This window comes from Accipiter gentilis, chromosome 8, assembly GCF_929443795.1.
Source record: "Accipiter gentilis chromosome 8, bAccGen1.1, whole genome shotgun sequence".
Classification (NCBI taxonomy): domain Eukaryota; kingdom Metazoa; phylum Chordata; class Aves; order Accipitriformes; family Accipitridae; genus Astur; species Astur gentilis.
The window spans coordinates 39588667-39612119 of record NC_064887.1 but is presented as its reverse complement, the minus strand read 5'-3'; the positions used below and the strand labels follow the sequence as shown (position 1 = coordinate 39612119).

Sequence of the window (23453 nt, the reverse complement as noted above, 5' to 3'; positions counted from 1 at the left end):
CACAGCTATTACTCTAACACCTATGTAAGAAAACTAAAGGATCCCCAGTCATACCATGCATCATATGAACAGTACCAGGCACATTTCAGTTATCTATACATAACTTTGTTCTACAAAGCACCAAATTTCTAATAAAAACAGTTGAATCACAAGGTTTTGCAGAACCTCTCTTTACAAGAGCAAGGTAAAGTGAAAATTACAATTTGTTACATTTTTGCCACAAGGTAGCTGTTACAAAGACTTGTAATTCACACTGAATACAAAGCACTACACACACTTCCACCAGGTGTGGCTGTTTTGGTTACATTATTTTTTCAAGTTAACATCCCTTAGGATATCTTAATAGCATTGTTTTGATATAATTCTGTGTTCCAGTACTGTATCCTAGACTCTTGGGTGTATTTGTACAGGACTAGTCATCTCGCAGTGCAACAATTTGTACTCTAAAGTGAATCTCTAACCTAAAGCAACAGATTTAAACATTATATGTTTCTTCCTCAAACACAAAGAACACGTTCAATTAAATTGGGCAGCCACCATTGCCTGAAGCAAGGAACAACACCCTTGTGCCCTTCCAAATTTACATCTTTCTATATTCAGGTCCTTCTTAGGAAACTATGCTTATCCTTGGGGATAAGCCTAAGTTCAGGCTTGGGGGTGAACACTGTATTTTTCTAAACTTCTTTTCCCCACATGCCAAATGGGATCCTTGTGAAATATAATCAGTCTACACAGTGCTCCACAGTAGAGGTAGCAAAAAGCCCAAACCTGAGAGGAAAACAAATGGTCTTGAAAAAAAGAAATACAGCTCATGCACCTTCAATCAGTAGCTCTTGAAGCACCATACACAGAACTTTAAGACCCCTTATCTACTCTTCACAGATTGGAACATTTTTGTGCACAGCTTTGACTGCCCAAGACTAAACTGCCCTACAGCAAAAGCAATTCTTACCTTTGCAGAGCCAGTTTAGTGTTTGACTCACCAGACCGCACTTCCTCCCTAAAAACAGGCTAAGTGACCAAAGCAGCTCTTCAGAAATGTGCAAACAAGCTGTGGTCAAGCATTTGCAAAGGAGGAGGAAGAGATCTCCTATAAGCTTTTCACTGTCCACCAGATGAATCCAAACAATTCAGAGAAAACAAAACCTGAAACAAACTAGTTACAAATAACTCAATGGCAACACTCATGTACCTTTTAATGATTGTCTTTAGATACCGCTCTACTTCCAACACTTCAACAATCTAACACTGGCTCCCAAGTACTAAACACTGACTCCACTCATGTATTAACAGAGGTCATTTTGATCTGCCAAATTCTGATCTGCATATGATCTATTTAACTCGCAAAACAAAAGAGGTCAGTCTCACTAGCCCCTGGTTCTAAAGAACAGCTTGGTTGCCTGTAGTGGCAGCTCTCTCCCCAGGCAGTGGTCCATAAATCCAAAGGAGAGGATGTTACAGCTGGAGACAAGATGGTTAGCAAAAGATCAAAAAGATGGATTAGGAAAAGCCAATCAATCTTGCAGAAGGCTAGTGGGACAAGTGCCTCTTTAATGTCCCCTAGGTTTCCTCCATCTGTGGAGGATGATAAGCATTTCTCTAGACACCAAGAAAGGCAATGTGAGCTACTGCAGCTGCAGCTTCCCCACAGGAACCAGGAAAGCATCCAGCATTCTGCGTGGCACATGGATGCCCTCTCAAAACCACTGCCTTCAGCCTGTCACAAGTTTGCATTCCTCCTCCCCCAGGGTTTAACTTAATTTACACCTTGTCTAGAAAGATTCACCAGTACAGCTTCTATGTCCAGACCACGTCCATATTCAATACACCTGCAAACAGTGGTTGGTTGATAGGAGCCTATAAAAACCGAAACCGAAGTACTTCCAGCTGCTATAGCAGCAAAGAGCTGCCTGCAGGCCAGCTGAACAAAAGGAAAGATCTCAAGCTTCGCAGTCCTGCCAGCTACTGCCTTCAATCACTTCGCATTTTAAGGTCTTTGCCTTGTGCTCAAATGCTAGTTACACTTTGAGTAAGGAAAAGGGAAAGTCTGATCTGTACAATATTTCATATTGTATAGCTAGACTTCTTTTAATATTACCAGATTTTATCCCAAATCAGGATTGTGTCATTTAGCTTCCATAGCAACCAAAGCACAAGTTTTCATACCAAGTGAGACAAGGACCAAGTCTTATCTGAAGCATTTAATTACTGTTGTTCCCTTACTCAAGAAAGTATAAGGACATTCACAAGTATACATGTATATTAGTATGTATAAAAAGAGATCTCCTGCAGAGAACAGCTTGTGTCTGTTCTTTTTCTTCCAGCCTCAGAGAAGCTGCAAGGGAAGCAAGAGCTACCAAGACTGCATTTTGAAACCCATCTCCCACACAGCAAGGGAGCAGACAAGTTTGATGTAGTTTCAGTAGTTAGTAAGTTTACTGTCACACAAAACTAAATGGAAAACATGGAGGGCATTATGGCCTCCTTAATGGCTACATAGGACTTCTAAAGAAAAAAAAGTTCAGCCCAAGATCCAAAATAGACCGAAACTACCAAGTTAACAAAGGAAATAGGCATTAGAAAAGAAGATCCAAACTGTTCCAGGTAATCCTTATATAGCATGAGTACAGGTGATCCAGAATTTGTAGACAAGACAGTTATGGATCTGGTTCCAACAGGGATTTGCACTTTCATTGCAGCTACCTAAACCAGAGTAAAACCGTTTTGCCTTTCCACACAGCAATTCCAACTGTTGCTACGGACACTGCACAAATGCAAGAGGGAATGGTTCCCATGATAGCGTGTAGGAGGGGCCGTATAAATATATTAACATGCAATCACTCTGCAGGAGTGTCTAAGGCAACACACACATGGGACAGTTACAGCAGGATGACTGCGTCAACCAGACATAGCCCAGACATAAGTAAGAAGTAGTTCTGTTATGCAAAAAGACAGACTTGTTAAAAAAAGTCCAAAATGTTTATATTGGAATATATAGGGGAATGCAACTATTTTGATTAAACAGTACCTTACACTGGTATATCCTATTGCCCTTTCAGTTAAGTTTTAGGCAATTATAAACTGTTCCCACAATATGACAGCTGGAGGGAGCACGCAGATTCTGTAGCCATCCCAGCAGCTGAAGAATCACTATGGGTACATGCAAAGGAGTCCAGTGTTTGCTTATTCTGGGACAGAGTGAACTGCTGGGCTTTCACTCCAGTCAACAAGAAAGGCGGCCCTACCATCACTTCACAAACAGCTTAAACGAACACAGCCACCTGCCCTGCCACTGCTTCCCCAAAAGCCAGCTTCTACTTTGGGCCAGCAGCGCCTGTACAGGCACACAGCAAAGTCAGGGAAGGCCTAAGCTAAAACTAAACCTTTTTGGTGTTTTGGCTTGGCTACCTTTCAACCAAACCAGTTCACCACACCAGTGTACACAAACACACTGTTACAAGGGTGAGGGCAGCTTAGACACAACAGCATGGACAGAGATGGCAAGAGTTATTTCTACTTGCAGCTGTACCAGTTTCAAACTTTCACCTAACCATGAACCATGGCCTGTGTTAATAAAGAAATAACACCCTCCCATGCAGCAGTAACTGCAGAGGAGGGGGGAGCAGTAAAGATCACAGCCATATACATCCACACTGCCAGAAACAAACCGTTATCTGAAACGTAAGCAAAGGGTTACTGCTGGTAGAAATGAATACCCAGTCCCAAAATTGCTGTTGCTGAAAGCAGCTACCATCTCTTTCTCAAGCCCACAGTCTTCCCACATCCTTGGTGGGGGCTGGGATCGGTCAGCAATCTGCTGTCTGAACAGCTGATCCCCACCTCCTGCAAGGAAAACTGGCAGACCAAAGGGAAGCATCCTGCAGGCCACTGGTAAGGCAACAACATCTTAAACCACCACTTTACATTCTGTAAAGATAACTCGGCCTCAGACAGCTCAGAAATTCTGCTCCTACTTAACATGCTTAAATATTCTACATAACAGAAGTTACCAATAAAACCTCATGCTCTTTCAGAAGCCCACTGAGCTCCAAAAGAAAGATGGTTTGTGAGGTACAAAAGAAAAATATGAATGGTTACAGTTCCCCTTCCTCCCCATAAGCTTCAGCTTGTGCTGCAGAGCTGTATACCTAGTGCAGATTCTGAACAGTATACACAAACTTCCAAGAGCCAACCATTTTTAAAAGCTTCCATTTTAAAGACTTGTAAATGACCCTACAATATTACACTGTATTCCTCTGTGATGGGTTGACCCTGGCTGAATGCCAGGTGCCCACCAAAGCCGTTCTGTCACTCCCCCATCCTCAACTGGACAGGGGAGAGAAAAATATGACAAAAAGCTTGCGGGTCGAGATAAGGACAGGAGAGATCATTCACTAATTACCGTCACGGACAAAACAGACTCAGCTTGGGGAAAATTAACTCAATTTATTACAAATCAACCAGAGTAAGGTAATGAGAAATAAAATGAAATCTCAGAACACCTTCCCACCACCCCTCCCTTCTTCCCGGGCACAACTTCACTCCCGGATTTCACCACCAAGCCCCCCCAGCGGCACAGGGGGACAGGGATGGGGTTTACGGTCATCACACGTTATTTTCTGCCGCTTCACCTCCTCAGGGCGAGGGCTCATCACACTCTTCCCCTGCTCCAGTGTGGGGTCCCACCCACGGGAGACAGTCCGCCACGAACTTCTCCAACGTGGGCCATTCCCACGGGCTGCAGTTCTTCACAAACTGCTCCAGCATGGGTCCTTCCCACGGTGTGCAGTCCTTCGGGAGCACACTGCTCCAGCGTGGGTCCCCCACAGGGTCACAAGTCCTGCCAGAAAACCTGCTCCGTGGGCTCCTCTCTCCACAGAGCCGCAAGTCCTGCCAGGAGCCTGCTCCAGCGCAGGGTTCCCACGGGGTCACAGCCTCCTTCGGGAACCCACCTGCGTGGGGTCCTCCCCGAGCTGCAGGTGGAGATCTGCTCCACCGTGGACCTCCCTGGGCTGCAGGGGGACAGCCTGCCTCACCAGGGTCTTCCCCACGGGCTGCAGGGGAATCTTCGCTCCGGTGCCAGGAGCATCTCCTCCCCCTCCTTCTTCACTGACCTTGGTGTCTGCAGGCTTGTTTCTCTTACATGTTCTCACTCCTCTCTCTGGCAGCTGTTTCTCCCTGTCCCAACATTTTTTTCCTTCTTAAAAATGTTATCACAGAGGCGTTACCACTATCACTGATTGGCTCGGCCTTGGCCGGCGGCGGGTCCGTCTTAGAGCTGACTGGTATGGGCTCGCCCTCTCTTGAACACAGGGGAAGCTTCCAGCAGCTTCTTACAGAAGCCACCCCTGTAACCCCCCCCACCCCCCGCTACCAAAACCTTGCCACACAAAACCAATACATCCTCATATGTTGCAGATGACTATTTGTTCTAATAAGCAGGGACAGAAGCCAAAGTAAGTTCAACACAGACTCAAATCCCCATCTTCAGAGGGTCAGAGGCCACCCTGCGCCAGCACCTGACCTCTCGGTACCGACGGGCTTTGCTGCCAGCAGATATGCAAACAAGAGGGAATCACCTGCAACCCAATGGAAATCCAGCTGAGGAATGAAAAAGCAGTTTTCAAAGCTCAAACTTTTTAGAATTTCAAAAGTATCTCCTGTCAAGTACTAATAATACCACTGAGCTCCAAGAAATAAATGACAAATTAATGCCAAAACCTCAGGAAACTGCACTTCACACTACACAGAGAACATCTGAAAGACTCTCAATCACAGAAACAGTATTAAAACCTATTAATTTTTGCCAAGAAACTTATTCAGAACTTTCTGTAGTGTTTTGTTTTTTTAAAATTTCCAATGCTTCATTTAGCCATTTTCTGTAGTTCCTTCGATTTTTCATCTAACACTAAAAAGTTCTTTCAGTGTAGATTTTTAGGAAACTCTCATTCACTCATGAAATGAAACAAAACAAAATACTCAGAACAGGAACTTTTTCGTTATTCATAGATCTGTTCATATCTATGAAGCCATCATTTCCTGCTGTAAAATATACTCACCCTCTTCCTATGCTCTAAAAATAGTACCTACTCAATTTGGTGTCTATAGCACCATGTGGCCCATATCATTGTATATTCAGTTTTATTTCTTCTTCCTCTTCATAGTTAGTTTTGTCTTAATAATTACTACGAAAGTAAATATATTATGTTCACGATTCCTAATATGAACTTCTGGTTCTGTGGATCCTTCTGTTACAAAGGAGAAAATAAATTAAGCAAAAATATTTTAAGTATTTTATGATTATCAATCTGCAGTAAATATACTGTAAGTGAAAATAAAGCACCCCACCTCTGGTCCTTGTTTTGATCATTACAGTAAAAAGCTTTAATCAGACAGTCAAAGGTTAACTCAAAGCAGGAAGAAAAAAAGCAAGACAGTATGAAAGGGGAGAAAGAAAGAAGGAAGAGTACAAAAGTAGACATATGGATGTCTGGGGAGAAGGGTGATTAAATTTCCCATAAATCTTGCATACCAAGAGGTAAGATATTTTGCCTAAATTCCCAGGAGAAACACAATTCAGTCACATATCTGAGACTTGAAAGGATAATCGTCTCCATATATATTAATGCTGCCATGAAGGACAAGGGTTGGAGTTGCATGTGGTGGCATGGATTTCCCTTGGCACACTAAAAGCTTTCAATACAGTGTCTGACCATAACTGATGGGTGAATTTTAGGTAGATAAATTTGAACTGCCTGAGCTGGAACTTTGGCCAGGACAGGAACATTAATCCTCACTCATCTGGGGGGGGGGGAGCAATCTTGAACAGCTACTCTGTCTTTCAACAGTTACCTCTCAGATAATTCAGTTATATGAAAAAATAAAGACTACTGTGGTCTTAAGATGCAATACAAGAGAACAACTTTTACTTTTCATACAGACATACTAGGAAAAAAGTGTATGCTAACTGAACTCATGATTTATATTGTACCCAACAGATCAGAGCTCTGAACAAAAGCCATCTGAAAACTGAACAAGTACTGATTGTCACTCATGGCAAGTTCTACTTCAAAGGGTGAAGCCCAGAAAAAAAACTGCTATTCTGTAATAACCACGTGCTGCACAATTAAACACAGTATGGTTATGGTCTTCCTTGCCTTGTGAGGCTACCTCACTTCCCAACAGCACATTGCTGGGTTCCCTTTGGCATTTGTGAGAGCAGAAAAGTACAGAAAAATGATGCAACTGTGCCAACTCTGTCATTTGCTTCTGTTTATTTGCTGGGCAGGACAGAAACCCAAGTACTTTTGAAATGACCGAGTCAATTATTTCCCAGTTTTACACTAGTCACACTGCCCACTCCATGTTTTTTTAGAACTGGGGAGGGTAGAGGGGTGTTGAGAAATCAGAAGTCTGCTAAAGCTTTCAAACCTTTTCTTCACCAGAGAAGTTTCTATAAGTAATTAGTCATCCTCACAAACGTTTCCCAACAAGCTGCATCGACAGCACCTATTAAATCAGAGAAAATCCCCTAACCTCTGCCACCACTGCTGAATTTCTGGGTGATTACTCAGGGTGTGAGGAGGTTTTGCCTGGCAAAGTCAGCTCAACAGTTTCCTCTGCTCGCCACCCCCTCCTTTGTACCGGCACCGCTGCCCTGGGAAGGCAGCATGAGTCAGATTACAGATCAGGGCGGAGGGGGGGGCCGGCTGTGAAAACACTGGAACATTTTTTTCCAGCCCAGATATTTTCAGCGATCCAGTTCACAGAGCCGCCCCACACACAGCTTCACAGCAGCACAACAGAGGGTCTGCCACCACACTTAGGAACTGCAGGCAGTGACCGAAGGGGCAGCCGCACCATGCCCCCCCCAGCACCCCACCTTCTCCCTCCAGCACAGACTGATCCAAGGGAAAACCCACACACACCTGCAAAACGTGAAACTGTTTTTCATCAGTTCATTCTGCCAGAGTGCAATGGAGTATGTAGTAAGGAAGGGCTGGACCTGTGCAGGGGAAACAGCAAGAGCAAGTGGCTGGGGGAAAGGAGGCACAGGACCACCCCCCCAGCAGTGGCTTGAAGCTCCAGCAGGTTAGGTGCAACAACCAAAGGGACCAATTTAGGTCCAATTTAGGATGTTCCTAAATTGATCTTACTGTACTGTGCGTATGGCACTCAACTCTAGCAACTGCTCCCACACCTACTTTGCTGTCTCAGAAGTCAAAGCTAGTCATCAGAAAAACTATTCCCAGTAAAGCTGAGTGACACACACAAAAAAGCACTAAATTCTTAAACAAGGTTTTTGTTATTCATCTCTACCGTTGATCTTTAATTTCAAAGGTGGCACTCCCTGCTGGGCTGTGATTTTCATTATCACTGCCTGCCCTTGAGCTTTTCATGCACAGCACATTCCTTTGGTGACAGAATGGTATCAGCTGTATCACCGACCGGGGGGGGGGGGACCCACACCACACACACACTCTGCACCCTTCCACCTGTACAAAGTCCAGTATTATCAAGCTTGTATCCCACTACTCCTCAGTAGCAGACACACATAAACCTCTCAAACAGCTGCAGGGTGATGCTCTGACAACACTCAATTAGCTAACGAGAATTTTTTGCCATTACAGCTGAGTGGAAAGTCAGCAGCAAAGAGGAGGAACACGGACAAACCAATGAATTATTAAGCCAGACTTATCATCACAGTTGCTAATTTGGAGGCTTAACCTTCAGCAGCTTACGGCAGAGGTACCTCACCCTGGCAAGATGTGCACAGTGGCACAACCAGGACTGTCCCCTCCTGGGACAGAGTCAAGGGCCTGAGATTTCCAGGCTGGAAGATGGGAACAAAATTGGTAATAGATACCCAGAGCATATCCCTGCTGAGATCCACAGCAGCTTGCCTGTCAGAGGCCTAGGCTGCAGGAGGAGTTGCCAGGCACTATCACAACACAAATGCCTAGCCCTCACAAGTCAAACAGGGCAGGGGGGAACACGACACACAAAAACCTGACACACATGGAGGTTTGCAGTTATCTTTCCGGGGAATGCTATTCAGCAGGCGAACAACGGGAAGGCCTACCAGGCGAAAAGAGCAAGGCAAGACAGGCAGATGTCTAATTCTGAAACTTGAAAGGACTTGCACACTATTTAACATGACAGGCAGCGAGTCATTTGCAGCCATCCAGGTGAAGGACGCAGTGCCACGACACAGTAAACCACTCAAAGTCAACACCAGCCTCGCCCTCCTCTCATCACCTGGCTGTGCCTCCCCGTCCCCCTTTGTCAGCACTGACACTTACTTTGATCAGACTGCAACCCTGTTCAGTGCAAGCCTAAAGGAGACGCGATAAATGAACCACAGTGTCCTCTTACTGATGCACACGCTACCAGAAAACAGGCTTTTCCACATTGCAATGGGGTGCCGTTTAACAAACATTGATTTGGTGACAATAATCAGCTTCAGCAGCTCTGAAGCCTCCTGTTGCTCAGTTCTGTATGCAAGAAATCCCTCACTGCTGCCAGAGATGTATCAGCAGAACTGTGCCAGACCAGATTGTGGAACTGATCCAGATTTAAAACAAAGAAACAAACAAACAAACCAAGCCACCCCACACACCTTTTGGACTCCTTAAGCAGGAACTGTTGACAAGAGAAGTTCAAAGTACAACCTCAGACACCTCACAGATTAGGCAGAACTTATCATGGTACAAAAAATCTCCATGTTCAACCCTAGTAAATATTCAGATTTAACTATAGTGAAAGTCAGAGACAAGAGAGTGAACCAATTTAAGGACAATTCTCTGGAAAAAACCTAAACACATGCAAGTCTTGGAACTACAAGGGGACTTCACCCTTTGTATCCACCAGATCTACCTCTAAGTAATAAGCCTCAAGTCGTGCATATCAATACTTGGAGTATGACTACAAATGCCATCCTCTATCGGCATTAGCCTACATAAGACGACATAGATGCATCAACTGCTCGCTCACCCATTTGAGCACATAAATACTTCATTTATCCAGGCCTGTATCTCACCCAATACCAAAATTAAAAATTTTAACACAGTATCAGTGGTCTCCGACAACCTAATGCAAGCAAAAAATGGGGCAGGTATGTGGGAGTCAAGAAGTTAAACGGCATACAAAAGAATATACTCACTTCAGTTCTGATTAAGCAGGGCAGTCATAAAAACAGAGGTCAACATCAGAAAATATTTTGTGAGTCATGAGGAGAGATTACTCACCATGTACTATTCAACTTACTCATCACAGTGTGCTACGGACAGAACTGCTCACCATGTATTCATTAGGAAACCGTGGCCTTTCCTTTGAGAAAAGCAGAAGGCGGGGGAAAGAGTCATACTTTCAGTTTTGTCTGTAAGCCAGTGGGAGGCTGTATCTGCAACACCAATGCTCTCTCCTCCCACGGCCCTAATTAGACTCGTAGGGAAATACATGTTTCACATCACCCTCCCAGACTCTTTTAGCATCCCAACAAGCACCAGTTTGTCAGCTGAGCTATTATGCAAACTCAGCAGTCTGAAGAGACCCCACTTTTCCTATTATACAGGAAATAAGCAGCAGTCCTGCAATAATAGACACGTTATTAATCCAGGCATCCATTAATACAAGAGATTAGACCCTTAGCCTTTCACGCAGCAATACCGATGCTGCTAATTTAAGATGTAGTAAGAGCATAAAAATAGCCAAGTTACTCAATACGAGGTTACATCACACAGCGGTGCTCATCAAGCAGCAGGTCTACGCCACCACTCAGCCCCTGATGTTGGGAAAGATGATTCCCTGCCATTCCTGGGGCTCTCACCAAAAATAATTAGCAAGGACTCTGAGCTTCCCCTCCCCTTTCTCTCCAGCTCTTTTTGGAAAACGTATCTCACAGCATACAACAGGAAGCAGCAAGAATGCTGCTAAATAAAACTACTTGAACTACATTTTTTTTCTTCCCCCCTAGGTATCCCACCTTGCTTCCTAGGAACCAAGCAGCAGAAAGAGTGGTGAAACTAAGAAATGTTCTGCTTACGTCAAACAGAGCTGAGCTCTAAAACCACAACGGTACATATAGCCTGCTGCCAACTCAAGGCTGAGCCAACGAGGGAAAGAAAGTCTACAGTTCAGCAGAGTACAATGTTAGCAGGCCAAACACTGCCATGTACAGAGAGGAGGATTTATTTCTAAAGCTCCAGAGTTCATCTGCTGCTGCAAAGGCCAGAGCTGCAAGCGGCGTGCGTGTGTGTATGCATGCGTGCCCACGCACACAAGCGCACGCTTCTGTAATATGTGGTGTGATCTTTTCACCAAAACTGCAGGACTGAATATTGATTGGCTCCAGACAAGCCATCCACTTCTGCATTACTGTGGAAAAATTTGCAACGCAAAGAGGCCAGTTTAATGGCAGGATGTTCAGGTTTTGAGGTATTTCCTAACGCATGCAGATAGCACATACGGATAAACACCCCTACCCATTGCATTTGTGATTAACTGGAAAAGAAAATCTATGTACTTTGCCATCTTCAGAACCAGCTGCTGAAGTTTTCCTAAATTAACTAAATCCTTGTTTCCCATGCTGCAAACAGCATTAAAATGCACATTTTGGGGGGCGGGGGGGTGTTAGAGCTTGTGGGGTTTTTTGTTGTGGTTTTTTTTAAGCCTGTAGGAAGTTTTGTGAATTTCCACAAAACCATTCCTTCCTTCCAGATTAATCCCTAACCTATGTAATCTTTAACCTATACTTCATGCAACCCGCGTGGAGACACAAGTTAATATTTGGCAACATGAAGAAAACTGAACTGGTCATCGTTATGCTTTCAGTTTCTGTCAATTTAAGCAGAGCGCGCGCCCGCGAACACACACACGAATGACAGAGCTGCCCAAACAGGAAAGGCTGCGTTAACCAGTGTGTGCTGGAGGCTCCAGCTCTGGGAGCAGCCGATGAAAATAGCACACCAGCATCCATGGAGGATGTTTTGGAAACCACAGATACAGCAACAGCACCAAAAGACAGGCAGTAGATACGAACACACAGCCATCTCCCCTGCCACAAGCGATGTATGTCTAATCATTCACACACAAGCACGTTACGATTGCCAAGCGAGCAACAATGTCAGCAATATCAGCTGCCCCAGCCTGTGTGTCCCAGCATGTTCTCCCCGTGAAGCGGCACACGTACAACAGCAAAGCCTGAAATACAAGGAATAATCAACACTACTCAGGCCAAATAAAATATATATAGAGAGAGGTTTTTCTTTTTATCAACTGTTCTCAAAGGTGCTACAACAGTTAGGGTAAAAAATTGTTCAAGGACTGGTACGAACCCTACACACGTACAAAAAAACAACCCCCTCAAGCCTTTCTCCTCTCGTGAGATTTTCACTAATTCGAACATGGACATTGTTATCAAGGTCACACATCCCTCACTCAGGGGCTCAGGAGAGGCAGGAAAAAGTCAGGCAAGTTAGAAAAAAAAACGCGGCTCATGTAACTAAACAGGGACAAGTGACATTTTATTTGAAAGCATGCGGATTACGGCTGCCATCAACTGACAAACCTGACTTGAATTCTCTTCAGACTAAATAAAAGAGAAGCTACAAGGGCACTCGATCGAGGGAAACGCAGGCAACAGCACCAACCCCACTAACACGTACCGAAGGCAAAGCCCTGCTTCCCTACCCACAATTAACGCTTCTCCTCTGTTTATTTCCACTCCTGCGACTGGTTTGGGGGGGGGGGGGGGGGGGTCGCCCGGCCACCCGAAGCCATCGCTAATTTAGGCGATATTTATCAGCCAGAAAGCCCTCTTGATTTCACCCCGCTCGAAGCAGCTCTGGTTATTAACCAGTTACACGAGCCGAGCTCAGGAAAACACGAAAACTTTTCATTAACCAGTCCTCCTCCTCCCCGCCCTTAAGTTTAGTCAACCAATTATAAAAAGAAATTGGGGATTTGACTTCCAGGAGAGGAGCAGCAGCACCCCGGGCTGGGGAGCCCGGCAGCCCCTCACCCTCCAGCCCGCGGCGGCGGGGGGTGCTCCCGCATGGGGAGCGCTACCAGATAAATAACGCGAATCGCTCCCAGGAAGGACAGGCATTAACAGATTTGATTAACAAGTGACAGAAAGCGCTCGGGGAAGGGGGGGGGGGGGGGAGGAGGGGGGTGCCACGGCGGGCCGGGGAAGGGAAGGGAAGGGAAGGGGCCAGGAGCCCGCGGGGCCGGGCCCGGGGAGCGGGCGGCGCTGACAGGGCGCGGGGCAGGTGCCGGGCCGGGGCCATACTCACGTAGACGGGCAGCGGCCAGGGGTAGACGGCGGGCTCGGCTCCCACGGGCGACTTCAGCCGGAGCTCCAGCCTCTCGCCCATGTCGGCAGCCGGAGGAGGAGGAGGAGGCGGCGGCGGCCCCGCACCATGCTAGAGGGGCCGGCCGGGGTGGGGTGTGGCGGCCGGGCCCAGCCGGGGGCGTGTGCGAGGTGCGCCGGCGGCGGGGCGGGAGGGTGGGGGGGGGAGGCGGGCAGGGCGGCGGGAGAGGCGGGGAGGGGAGGCCGGTGCCGGCGGGGGCGCCCGCTCCCCTCGCCTCCCTCTATTGTCGTTAGCGGCTCGCGGGGCTCTCCGGCGCCGCCGCCATCTTGGGCCGGCGTGAGGCGAAGCACAATGAGGCGCCGGGGCCGGGCCGGGCCGGGCCCGACCGACGCGCCAGACGCGGGGGGCGGAGGCGGGCGCGGCCTCGCGCTCCCTCCCCCTGTCCTCAGCTGCCCTCCCCGCGCGCGCGCGCGCGCGCGCCGCCGCCGCCCCCCCCGCGCGCGTCCGCGCGTCGGCTGGGGGGGGGGGGGGGAGACGTGGGGGGAGGGGGGGGGGGGGGAGAGGCGTGCGTGCCAGGCGGCGCGGGGGGGCACCCGCGCGCGAGCTCTTGCTCCTCGCCCCCGGGCGGCGCGCGGGGCCGGGGCCGGGCGCGCGAGGCGGGCGGGGGTCACACGCGCCGAGGCGGGGGGGGGGGGGGGGGGGGGGGGGGGAGGATCGTGCAAGCGCTGGAGCGCTGCAGAGGGCAAGGCTGCGGTGCCACACACGCGTGGCTGCACGAGGCTGCACCACGGTGGTTGGGTGGCGGTGCGAGGAGCGCCCCGCGTGACGGTGCGAGGCTGGCACGCAGCGCTCGCGGGGGGAGGGTGCAAGGCTGGAGCACCCCACGTGATGGTGCGAGGCTGGCACCCGACACTCGGGGGGGGGGGGGGGGGGCGTGCAAGGCTGGAGCACCCTGGGTGACGGTGCAAGGCTGGCACGCAGCACAACTCGGGGGACTGTGCAAGGCTGGAACCTTCCATGTGACAGGGTAAGGCTTGGCACGTTGCACACAGGTAGCAGGACGAGGCTGCGGTGCCACACGCGTGTGGCTGCGCAAGGCTGGCACGCCGCTCGGGGGGGGCTCGTGCAAGGCCGGAGCACCCTGCGTGATGGCACAGCATGTACACGGTTCAGTAAAACAATGGAACGAGCCCACGTGCCGCGTGGCTGCTGGTGCAAAGTCTGCACGCCAAGTGACAGTGTGAGCTTTGCACAACGCCGCAAGGTCACAGTGCGAGGAACGTGTGTTGCACGTGGGTGACGCGGCCGGGGACTTCCCGTTGCACGTGGGTGAGGGTGCCAGGCTGGTGCGAGGGGCTCCGCGCGTCTCCGAGTAGGAGCTTTACTGGGATGGGGGATCCATCCCATGCACCAAGGCAGCACCCCTGCATGTGCATCAGTGCATCTTCCAACGGGGACCGGTGGACGGGTTGCAGAGAGGAGCAATGGGGGGCAAGGGAGCTGCTGCGCCAGCAACTATAGCTTTACGACACGGTGTAACGTGATAGTAGGACGAAGCGCACCCCAGCACGGTCTCAGTGCTGCGGCTGGTGTTCTGCACCCGGCTGGGGCTCTTTGACCACCAGTGCAGCTGGCACTGGGCACGTGGTGAGCCGCCAAGTGTCCTGGGTGAGGGCTGGCATCCCCCTGGCCCCTCTCCCCAACCTGGGGCTGCCGGGGCGTGACCGGGAGCAGAGTGACACCATCCTGCATCACAGTGTCCTGTGATGGCGAGGAGGTGAATTGACATCGTTTTGCATCTCTATGGGTGCCCAGCAGTGGCCAGGAGCTGAGCCATACCATTTTCCATGGGAGCTGAGTGACAAAATCAGGCAAGAGCTTCCCCCTCACAGCCTTTTGGGTGTTAATTTCCCTGATTTGAGGACATGCGGGTGCCCTGGGATGCAGGCACATCTGGGTGCCCTGCCACACTGCCCTGCCACCTCTGGGGACGAAAAAATTCAGGCGGGAGGAAACGCTGCCGGTGCTGTGTGCAGCTCCCCCAAATTAACTACAGCTTGCAAGCCCTGCAGGGCTGGAAATGCGGGCAGGCGCAACCGGGGCAGGCGATGCGGGAGTTCCACCCGCCGGCGACACGGGGGTCACCTCACCCCACGCTTGCACCTTGGCAAAGGGACAGTGTGCCCCGACACCCACCGACGGCTCGGCCGCCCTCTGGAGAAATACCCTTCCCCGAAAGGCAGCGTCCGTGCCGAAGGTCGCAGCAGGACCTGGGGAGGTGCCGTCACCGCGTCGCGACGGCTTGAGCCGGTCTCGGCCGCCAGATGCGGTCCTTGCTCTGGTGAAGGAGTGTTTCCAGCTGGGTGATGTCGGTGCACCCAGAGCTCTCGCAGGTGAAGCACCTGCACCCTCGGGTCGGTTCAGAGCCTTGCAGCCACTCGCTCCTCTGTCACCCTCGAAAGCAGTTGTTTTTTTTCCCAGCAGGTGGGTTTTTTAAGTGGTTTTCAGCCCGTGGCACACCAGTGCATCACCAGGCTGCAGCTTCCAGCGCATCGGGGCTCTCCGGCCCCCAGCTCAGCAGTGAGTAACCCCAAGGGAAAGGCACCCAGCACAGCACCCGCACCCTCGCCACCCGCCTCCGCTCGCATCCCGCTGTCGGATGGGGCCGGGGCATGGCCACACCGCGACGGGTGCTGGTTTCCATCTGAGTACTGGAAGAGCAGCAGCGAGCCCGTGTCTGCCGGGTAGGAGCGTCCCTGTGGGTCAAGAGCGTCCCGGGGAGGCACCCACAGCCCGGTCAGGCATCGGTGAGCGCGGGCTCTGCGGTGCAGCTTGACCTGCAACCGGGTGCAGCGGAGCCAGACGCTTTCTGGAAGGAAAATCGAGCCTTTCCCCATCAAACTGGCAGTGGAAGTTGCGCTGGGAACTGCCTCCCTGCAATGCAGGCGTGGGGTTGGTAACACTCCCACTTGGTTTCTCGCTTTCTCAGCCAAAGACAGGTAAACACAGCTCATGGCCGGATCCTTTTGCCATCTGTCTCTTCTGGCTGTTGTCCCCCAGCTTATTAATCTTATCTTCCTTTTATCCTTCTGGAGAGGATGTGGGTCAGCCACAAACATGCTGGGGAGGTTGGGGTGCCGCCTGCCACGGAGCCGGGCTTTGGCACCAGCCGGCGGTCCCCCTGCTTCGGTGCGATCGCATCTGCTCTCCTCCTGCGCTGGGCTGCAAGCTCCGGGGCTGGGCAAGGCCACCCGCGTTCAGTGGGTGTCTGCAAAGTCCTTCGGGATCCTGCTCCCTCCGCCTCAGCGATGCACGGGAACGTCCAATATTTGGGCTGAAAACCCGCATCATGTTTGGGGTCGCAGCCTGTGACTGTCATGTTCCTGCTCCCATCGCCCCGACAGCGCGGCGTGGGAGGGCAGGGGCATGCACCGTGCCTGAAATGCATCCCGGAGCTGCCGCGTGCCAGAGTGGGCTGTTTTCTGGCAAGGTATTTTGTGCATTATTTAACACTTGTATTTCTTGACAGGTCGCTGCCTTCAGCTGAGACGAGCAGCCGTTTGCTGGCGGCGACTGCGCAGCCCTGCAGCCGAGACCTCGGGCTGGGACGTGCCCCTGCTCCTGTCCCCACCGCAGGTTGCTCCCCGTCCAGAAATGCCTCCGAGTCCAGGTCCAAACTTGGCCACTCTTTTCTTTGTATCCTTTTTTTCCCCCTTAAATGTCCATACGTGCAGAAAGCTGCATAACTAGGAATGCTTTTCTAAAGAAAACACTAAAATCATCAAGTCAGCAGTGCTTAAACTGCTCTGACTGCCTCTTAAATAATCAATTCATATTTAATTAGCTTACCACAAAAATTCCATTAAATTTAAATAAATAGACATGGCAGGAGTTCTCCGAGGCACAGCAGGCTCCGTTTAAAGAATTCTCTTTGAGTTCGTTAGGTTGGTCTTTAATCAGTTTGTCGTCAAAGTCCTTGTGTGGCCCAAGCAGGCTCCTGGGCTGCTAATAAAGAGGTATCGAAGCTACAAGGGTTTCCCGGACAGCCCCAGCCTGCGCCCGGCCATCTGGCTGCCGTGCACGGCTTCAGCACCAGCGCCGCTATCTTCTGGCAGGTAGCAGAGAGCAGGTCATTTTTGAAACACCTGCCCTGACCAGAAGATCTTTTTTTCACTTATTTCTCTGAGTTTTCCATCCAGGCAAAGAGAGAAGCGAGCAAGGGTCAATGCCCTGTTTTCTGCCGGTTCAGTGAGCTGAACTGGCCGCCAAGAGGTGGGAGCCAGCTCTGCCCCCTCGACAGCTCTGAAATTTTGCTTTTTTGGGTCTTCTTTGCCTGCTTGTCCCCATGCTTGCCCGCAGCTCAGCTCTGTGCTGCAGCAGGACCTGCCATGTGCTGCTGGGGCTCCACGGACCGATGATTTTTCAGGGGCATCAGGCAGCGACCTGCAGCTTCGCCTACTCCAGAGTCACACGACCGGCTCCGAAATCAGCAGCCGTTGGATTTTGCTGGTGCGGAGGTTTGTGCGGAGAGAGGTGCCTGTCTCCTCCCTGGGTTTGCTGCCCCTGCTGCATCCCCCGCCCCCGGCTGCAGCTCCCAGTTCCGTGCCGGCGTAATTCAGAGTGAATTTTTTTTTTTTTTTTTGCCACCACCAGGTAAACCACATTTGACTGAGGGAGGAACTGGGAAGTGCCGTCCAGCTCCCCACACACAGCTGCGGTTCTGGGGCGCTGGAGAAAGGAGTTTTCCCTGGCAGGAGCCAGGTACAGCGTACGGCTGGCACCCAGCCCTGTGGAGGCTGTCGGGCAGCCGGCCAGCAGTCCCTCCTGCTCCACCGCTCCCACGTCCCACCTCTGCTCCCACGCAGCAGCCTGGTCCCCACCTGGGGACCCCCGGGAACAGAACAGGGAATCCCAGCTCCTGCCGGCATGGGTGGGATGCAGGGAGGGCATTAATGCGCCAAGGACGGCTTGCACAAGCGATGCTCCGAGCACACCTTGCACAAGCCACATGCAAAGGTACCTCCTGAGCTCTTTCCCACACTGGTGTTATTCCCCTAGGGCTGTGGGATCAGCTTCCCGCAGCGGCACGCCGCTGCACTCGTGGGTACGTTGACCCTCGTGGCCGATGTGGCACCAGTGGGGTGAGTGGTTGGCTGCGGGGTGGGGGCCAAGGTGGGCGCGGGGGCTCAAGGTGCACGTCAGCTCCTCCGGAGCCTTTTCAGTGATGTCTCATCTTGAGTATTGACCCAATTTAGTTGACAATAACAAGTTAGATCACGAGGCAGGTTAATGAGGGCAAGTCTGTTCCCATCAGATTAAATATTCCAACCGGAGCCCCATGCATTTGCCCCCATAACGGCCCGCCGTTGGTGGTCCATAGCCCCGGGGCATGGGGGCAGCTCCCTGCTCTGACAGCCCAGCCCTGCAAAAGCCTCCTCTCATTCTGGGTACACATCTTTCTGTTTATTTCTAATTCAGTCTCTCCTGGGACGGGGTTGCTGGTGCCCTTCGTGGTACGTGGTTTTTCCTTCTCTCCCCCTGAAGCCTGGAGCACCGCCAAGCTCTGTTCACTGTTTCATGGTAGGACCAATAAAAGTCAGGCTCTGCAAATGGCTCCCATTGCACAGCTCGTTTCATGGAGCAGTTAAGCTGTTTAACCCCAGCTGGAACTGCACGTCTCAGTCCCCCGTTAGCCTTTCGATGGCCCCGTGATATAAGGCAGGACGTTTGACAACATGAACGCAAACCTGGCCGCGCAGAGCTTCCCTTCCCCTCCTTGCAAAATGGCCCATGTGCAATTTTCCAAGCCCCACTTTAATTTCCCGGGGTCAATCCTGCATCATGCCGGTGAGTTCCCTTCCACATGATGGAGCAGCATCTGTCCTTTCCATCTGTCCCGGCAGCTCCCTGGGCCAAATCTCTCCGGGGATGCTCCGGCTGCAGTTGCCACAACAACAAAATGATGCAACAGTTTCCTCTCGGGATGCAGAAGCAGTGTTAATGCTGGGGACCAGGGTGGGCGACAGGCACCGTGGCCGTGCTGGTGCCGGCAAAGGTCTGGGCAGGATAAAGCCCTTTTTGGTCATGAGTATCTCCAGTCTGGTCCTGGAAACTGGTCTGAGCCCAGTTTGGGGACTTTTCTGCTCCCTGAGAGGTGGCTGCCACCGCTGGAGCTGCCCTTGCCCAGGGATAGGAGTGCTGTACATCAGGAGCCAGAGCCCCAAATTTACTGGGGAACAAGATGGAAAAAGCTGGGGGGACGGTCAGCCTGCTGCCACACCAGGCACAGCCAATGTCAGCCAAATCACCGGCTCTGCTCAGCCCCCCTGGACCAGACCCAAACCCCACCGAAGTTAACGGGATGTTTCCGCTGGAACAAGCCCAGACTGATCCCATCTCCAGCATGGCTGGGTGCATGGTGCCCTGCAGAGCTGCATTCCCCTTGCTGCGACGGCCACGTGCCCCACGAGGTCTGCGGTGCCTGTCCCTGGCATCCCTGCTGCTGGGGCCGTAGGGCACCTGCTGTCTATCCCCATGGGTGCTGTGGCTGCCTCGGCATTTTTCAGCCCCGGGGGGGTGCAGAACGTTGCACAGCTGGCCAGGAGGTCCCCCATCAGAAGCCAGTACGGACTGGGGGAAGCACTGGGACTGGTGGGATGCAACACCCTCCCAGCTCTCCCTTCCAAATAGCCAAGACTGGGTCCCATGCATGCACCGGGGCATCATGGAGCCCATCCCCTCCTGCTGCCCTTCCCTGTGCACCACCCTGGCTGCAAACAAACCCTGTGTCCCAACCATCCCCTCAGTCCCCATCCCCTCGGGCTGCAGTGACCCTACCAAACTTTCCCCTTTCCATGATGTCCTTCGGGCAGATCCGCGCTCCCGGGATTAAGGGCTCTGCCCCGCAGCCCTGGGATCCTATTCCCCCAGGGGATCACCGCCAGGCTGGGCTGGGTGCTGGGAGCACAGGGAGGAGGGAAACTTCCCCTGCTGCCATTAACCTCCTCCTGGCTCCGTGCCTCCACACTAAGCAGCCTGAAGGAAGGCACCTCTGAATCGGAGCCGTGCCCCGGCTCCATGCTCGTGGGCTGCTGCCAGCCGTGTGGGCTTGCCCGTGTGCCGGCGAGTCACCGCGCGGTGGTACCCGGGCCCGGCAGGGAGCCAGGCTGTGGCGGGACGTGGCGGCAAGAGCAGCCAGCCACCCACCGGGTGGGGGACTAACCCACTGGGCGAGCAGTGACACGGCCAGGCATCCCGGGAAAGCCCAAACCCAGCTGCACTGGAGTTCAAACCCCAAAGGCGTTTCCCTCGCTGCAGAGTGCAACGTGCAGGCACAAAATGGTGGCTCTCGCCTCTGCTCTGAGCCCAGGACTCTCTGGCGCGTGCGGCCCCTGAAATCTGGGAACCCGGCATCTCCCGGGTGCATGTCTGCACCCGTTCACACCCACTTGTTTGGTTGTTGCTGGAAAACCCAGCTCTGCGAGAGTGCTGACATGGCTGTTGTGGGCTGAGGCCAACTGGACATCGTGGAGCCGGACTGGAGTTTGCTCGGGGGCTGCCGAGCAGCTGAACCCCCCGGCACAGCCTGGGGTCAGGGAAGCCCATCCCAGCTGCCTCCTGCCCTGCCCTGGGAGGTTTCTGTCAGAGCTTTGCTTTGCCACTGAAAAACAACCCCAATTTCATCCTTTTAGGCTCTGCTGGAGATTGAATCACCCGGCACCACAGCCCTGATGTGCATTAGCAAACACCACCCTGCTGGAGAGATCCCCGGGCCGCAGGATCCATACGGGGACCCTCTGCCCTGCCCCAGCCCCTAGCACAGCCGTGACCCCGCACGGGGACAGAGGCCAAACCAGGTCCCGCAGGAGGACTGTGGGGGGGTGCCCGCAGCTCCCTCCCACCTCAGTCGCCCTTTTTTGCCCCCAGTGCTTGGAACTTGCAAGCTCAGAGCCGGCTCAAGCAGCCGGGCGGCTTTTGTCCCCAACATGCCTCTTGGCCGAGCCTGGCACCCCCTGTCCTCCTCCCCGGTGAAGGCAGCCGGGGCTGGGGGCACCCAGCACCGAGCTTTCTGCAGGGTCTGGCGCATTCTCGCCAGCCTCCAGCTTGCCAGGCCATGCCCTTTCCAACCTGGCATCGTTTGCAACAAATTTCAAGCGAGAAATCAGATGTGGCATTTTTGAGCACAAGGCTGTGGTATTTAATCCTCGGGATCCATCCCTACTCCGGGATGGCACCATCCCCGCTGCGTCCAGCTCTGCACCCCCATTTCAGAGGGGACCATGGGGGGACAAAGGTGCTGGGAGGGTGGGGGGTGAGGGGGCTGTCCCGGCTGTGCGTGCAGCGCAGTGCCAGACCCGAGTCGCCCGCGGCAGGGCCCGGAGCAGCCGAAAGCAGCCGAAAGCAGCCGCAGGACACGCAGCCGCCTGAATGGGTCCCTTGTCCCCGCAGCGCTGGCTGGCTCGGTGCCATGCTCCGTGCCTGGCCCACGGGGACACCGGCTGCCCCCACCCCACAGCTCACCCGTCACCCAACACAGGACACCCATCACCCCCACCCTAATATGGGTGACCTAAAGATGGGGCACCCATTACTCAAACGTGGGGGTACCCATCACCCCCACCCAAACATGGGGCACCCAAACATGAGCACCCATCACCCCCACCCAAAGATGGGACACCCATCGCCCAAACACAGCGCACCCAGCACCTAAACACGGGGCACCCAGCACCTAAATACAGAGCACCCAGCACCCCCACCCAAACGCGGGGCACCCATCGCCCAAAGGCGGGTCACTCCCTGCCTCCCGACACCGGCCACCCCACGCGGGTCCCCCACCCCCGGCAGGTCCCGTCGTGTGTGTCGTGTGTGTCGTGTGTATGTGTGTCCCACAGCCACCTCCGGCTCTCCCGGGCCGCCGGCGCCATCTCGCGGGGACCGGAGCGCAGCACCGGGCAGCACCGGGCAGGGGCCGCCGGTCGGGGGTGGCAGCGGAGCGAGACCGTGGGTGGGGGCTGTGCTAGAGCAACACGGGCACCCGGGTATGGGTACCCCAAAACGGGGACCCTATCACGGGCACCCTGGCACAGGGCATCTTGACACGAGCACCCCGATATAGGCACCCCGGGACGGGCATCCTGGCAAGGGCAGCCCTATATAGGCAGCTGGGTATGGGGCACTCCAGCATGGGTATCCCAAAATGGGCATCCCATCACAGGTATCCTGTCACAGGCACCTCGGCATGGGGCACCCCGATATGGGCACCCCGGCACAGGCACTCCGACATGGGCACCCCAGTATGGTCACTTGGGGATAGGGCACCCTGACGCAGGCAACCCGGCACAGTCACCCCATCGCAGGCACCCTGGCACAGTCACCCCATCACAGGCACCCTGTCAAGGACACTCCAACATGGGCACCCCAATATGGGCACCCCAACATGGGGCACCCCAGGACAGTCACCTGAACACAGGCACCCCATCACAGGCACCCCAATATGGGCACCCCAACATGGGGCACCCCAATATGGGTATCCCAGCAGGCTCACCCTAGCACAAGCACGCTAACACAGGCACCCCAATATGGGCACCATTGCCCCAGCTCAGGCACCCATCACCCTCCTCACGCCTGGGCCAGCAGCGAGGGGCAGGGACGTGCCACGGGGCAGTAGCACCGCGAGACCTGGCACCCAAAAGCACCAGCTATGCTCAGGGTGCTGCAGCCCTTGGCCTTGGCTGGGCACTGGGTGAACCCTGCCCGCATCTGCCTCTCTTTTGGGGTTGCGACGGTGGAGGTATGTGGCCCTGGGGCTGGTGACACTGGGCCTGGCTGGTCCAGCATCACAGTCCTGAGGTCATTCTGGTGCTGCAGCTGTTGCTGGAGCCCAGCCTGAGTCCAGATCCTATTTTTGCCCTTGGAGGTTGAATAGCACCAATTTCAGTGCTTCTTTCCCCCACATCTGTTTACACAAAGACAGCAATTAACATAACACAAGCTAAATCTCGTTCGCTGGGATGGAGTCTGGGCAGCAAAACCTATGGAGCGCTCCGAGTGCTGGGACAGGGGAGCCCCGCAAGATGGCAAGAAAACTCACAGAACCGTTGCCTTTTGGGGGGAAAGCAGGATCAGGCCCTGAACTGAGCA

At 52.9% G+C, this 23453-nt stretch overlaps 2 protein-coding genes across 7 annotated transcripts in view; one reads left to right on the top strand and one right to left on the bottom strand.

Moving 5' to 3' along the window:
- Positions 1 to 13482, bottom strand: part of DOT1L (DOT1 like histone lysine methyltransferase) — a 70558-nt gene extending 57076 nt beyond the window's left edge. For all 6 annotated transcript variants that reach the window (XM_049808017.1, XM_049808020.1, XM_049808024.1 and 3 more), the window contains exon 1: positions 13296 to 13482. In XM_049808017.1, the coding sequence (XP_049663974.1) occupies positions 13296 to 13376 (81 nt within the window). In that variant the 5' untranslated portion in view covers positions 13377 to 13482. The remainder of the gene's footprint in view (positions 1 to 13295) is intronic.
- Positions 13483 to 14256: 774 nt separating this feature from the next.
- On the top strand, positions 14257 to 21130 carry LOC126041943 (uncharacterized). The gene is made up of 6 exons (XM_049808376.1): positions 14257 to 16983; positions 17740 to 17822; positions 17967 to 18074; positions 18372 to 18454; positions 18792 to 18893; positions 21005 to 21130. Exons 1-6 carry the CDS (start codon positions 16691 to 16693, stop codon positions 21128 to 21130), a joined length of 795 nt encoding a protein of 264 aa, XP_049664333.1. The 5' UTR covers positions 14257 to 16690.
- Positions 21131 to 23453: the final 2323 nt, after the last annotated feature.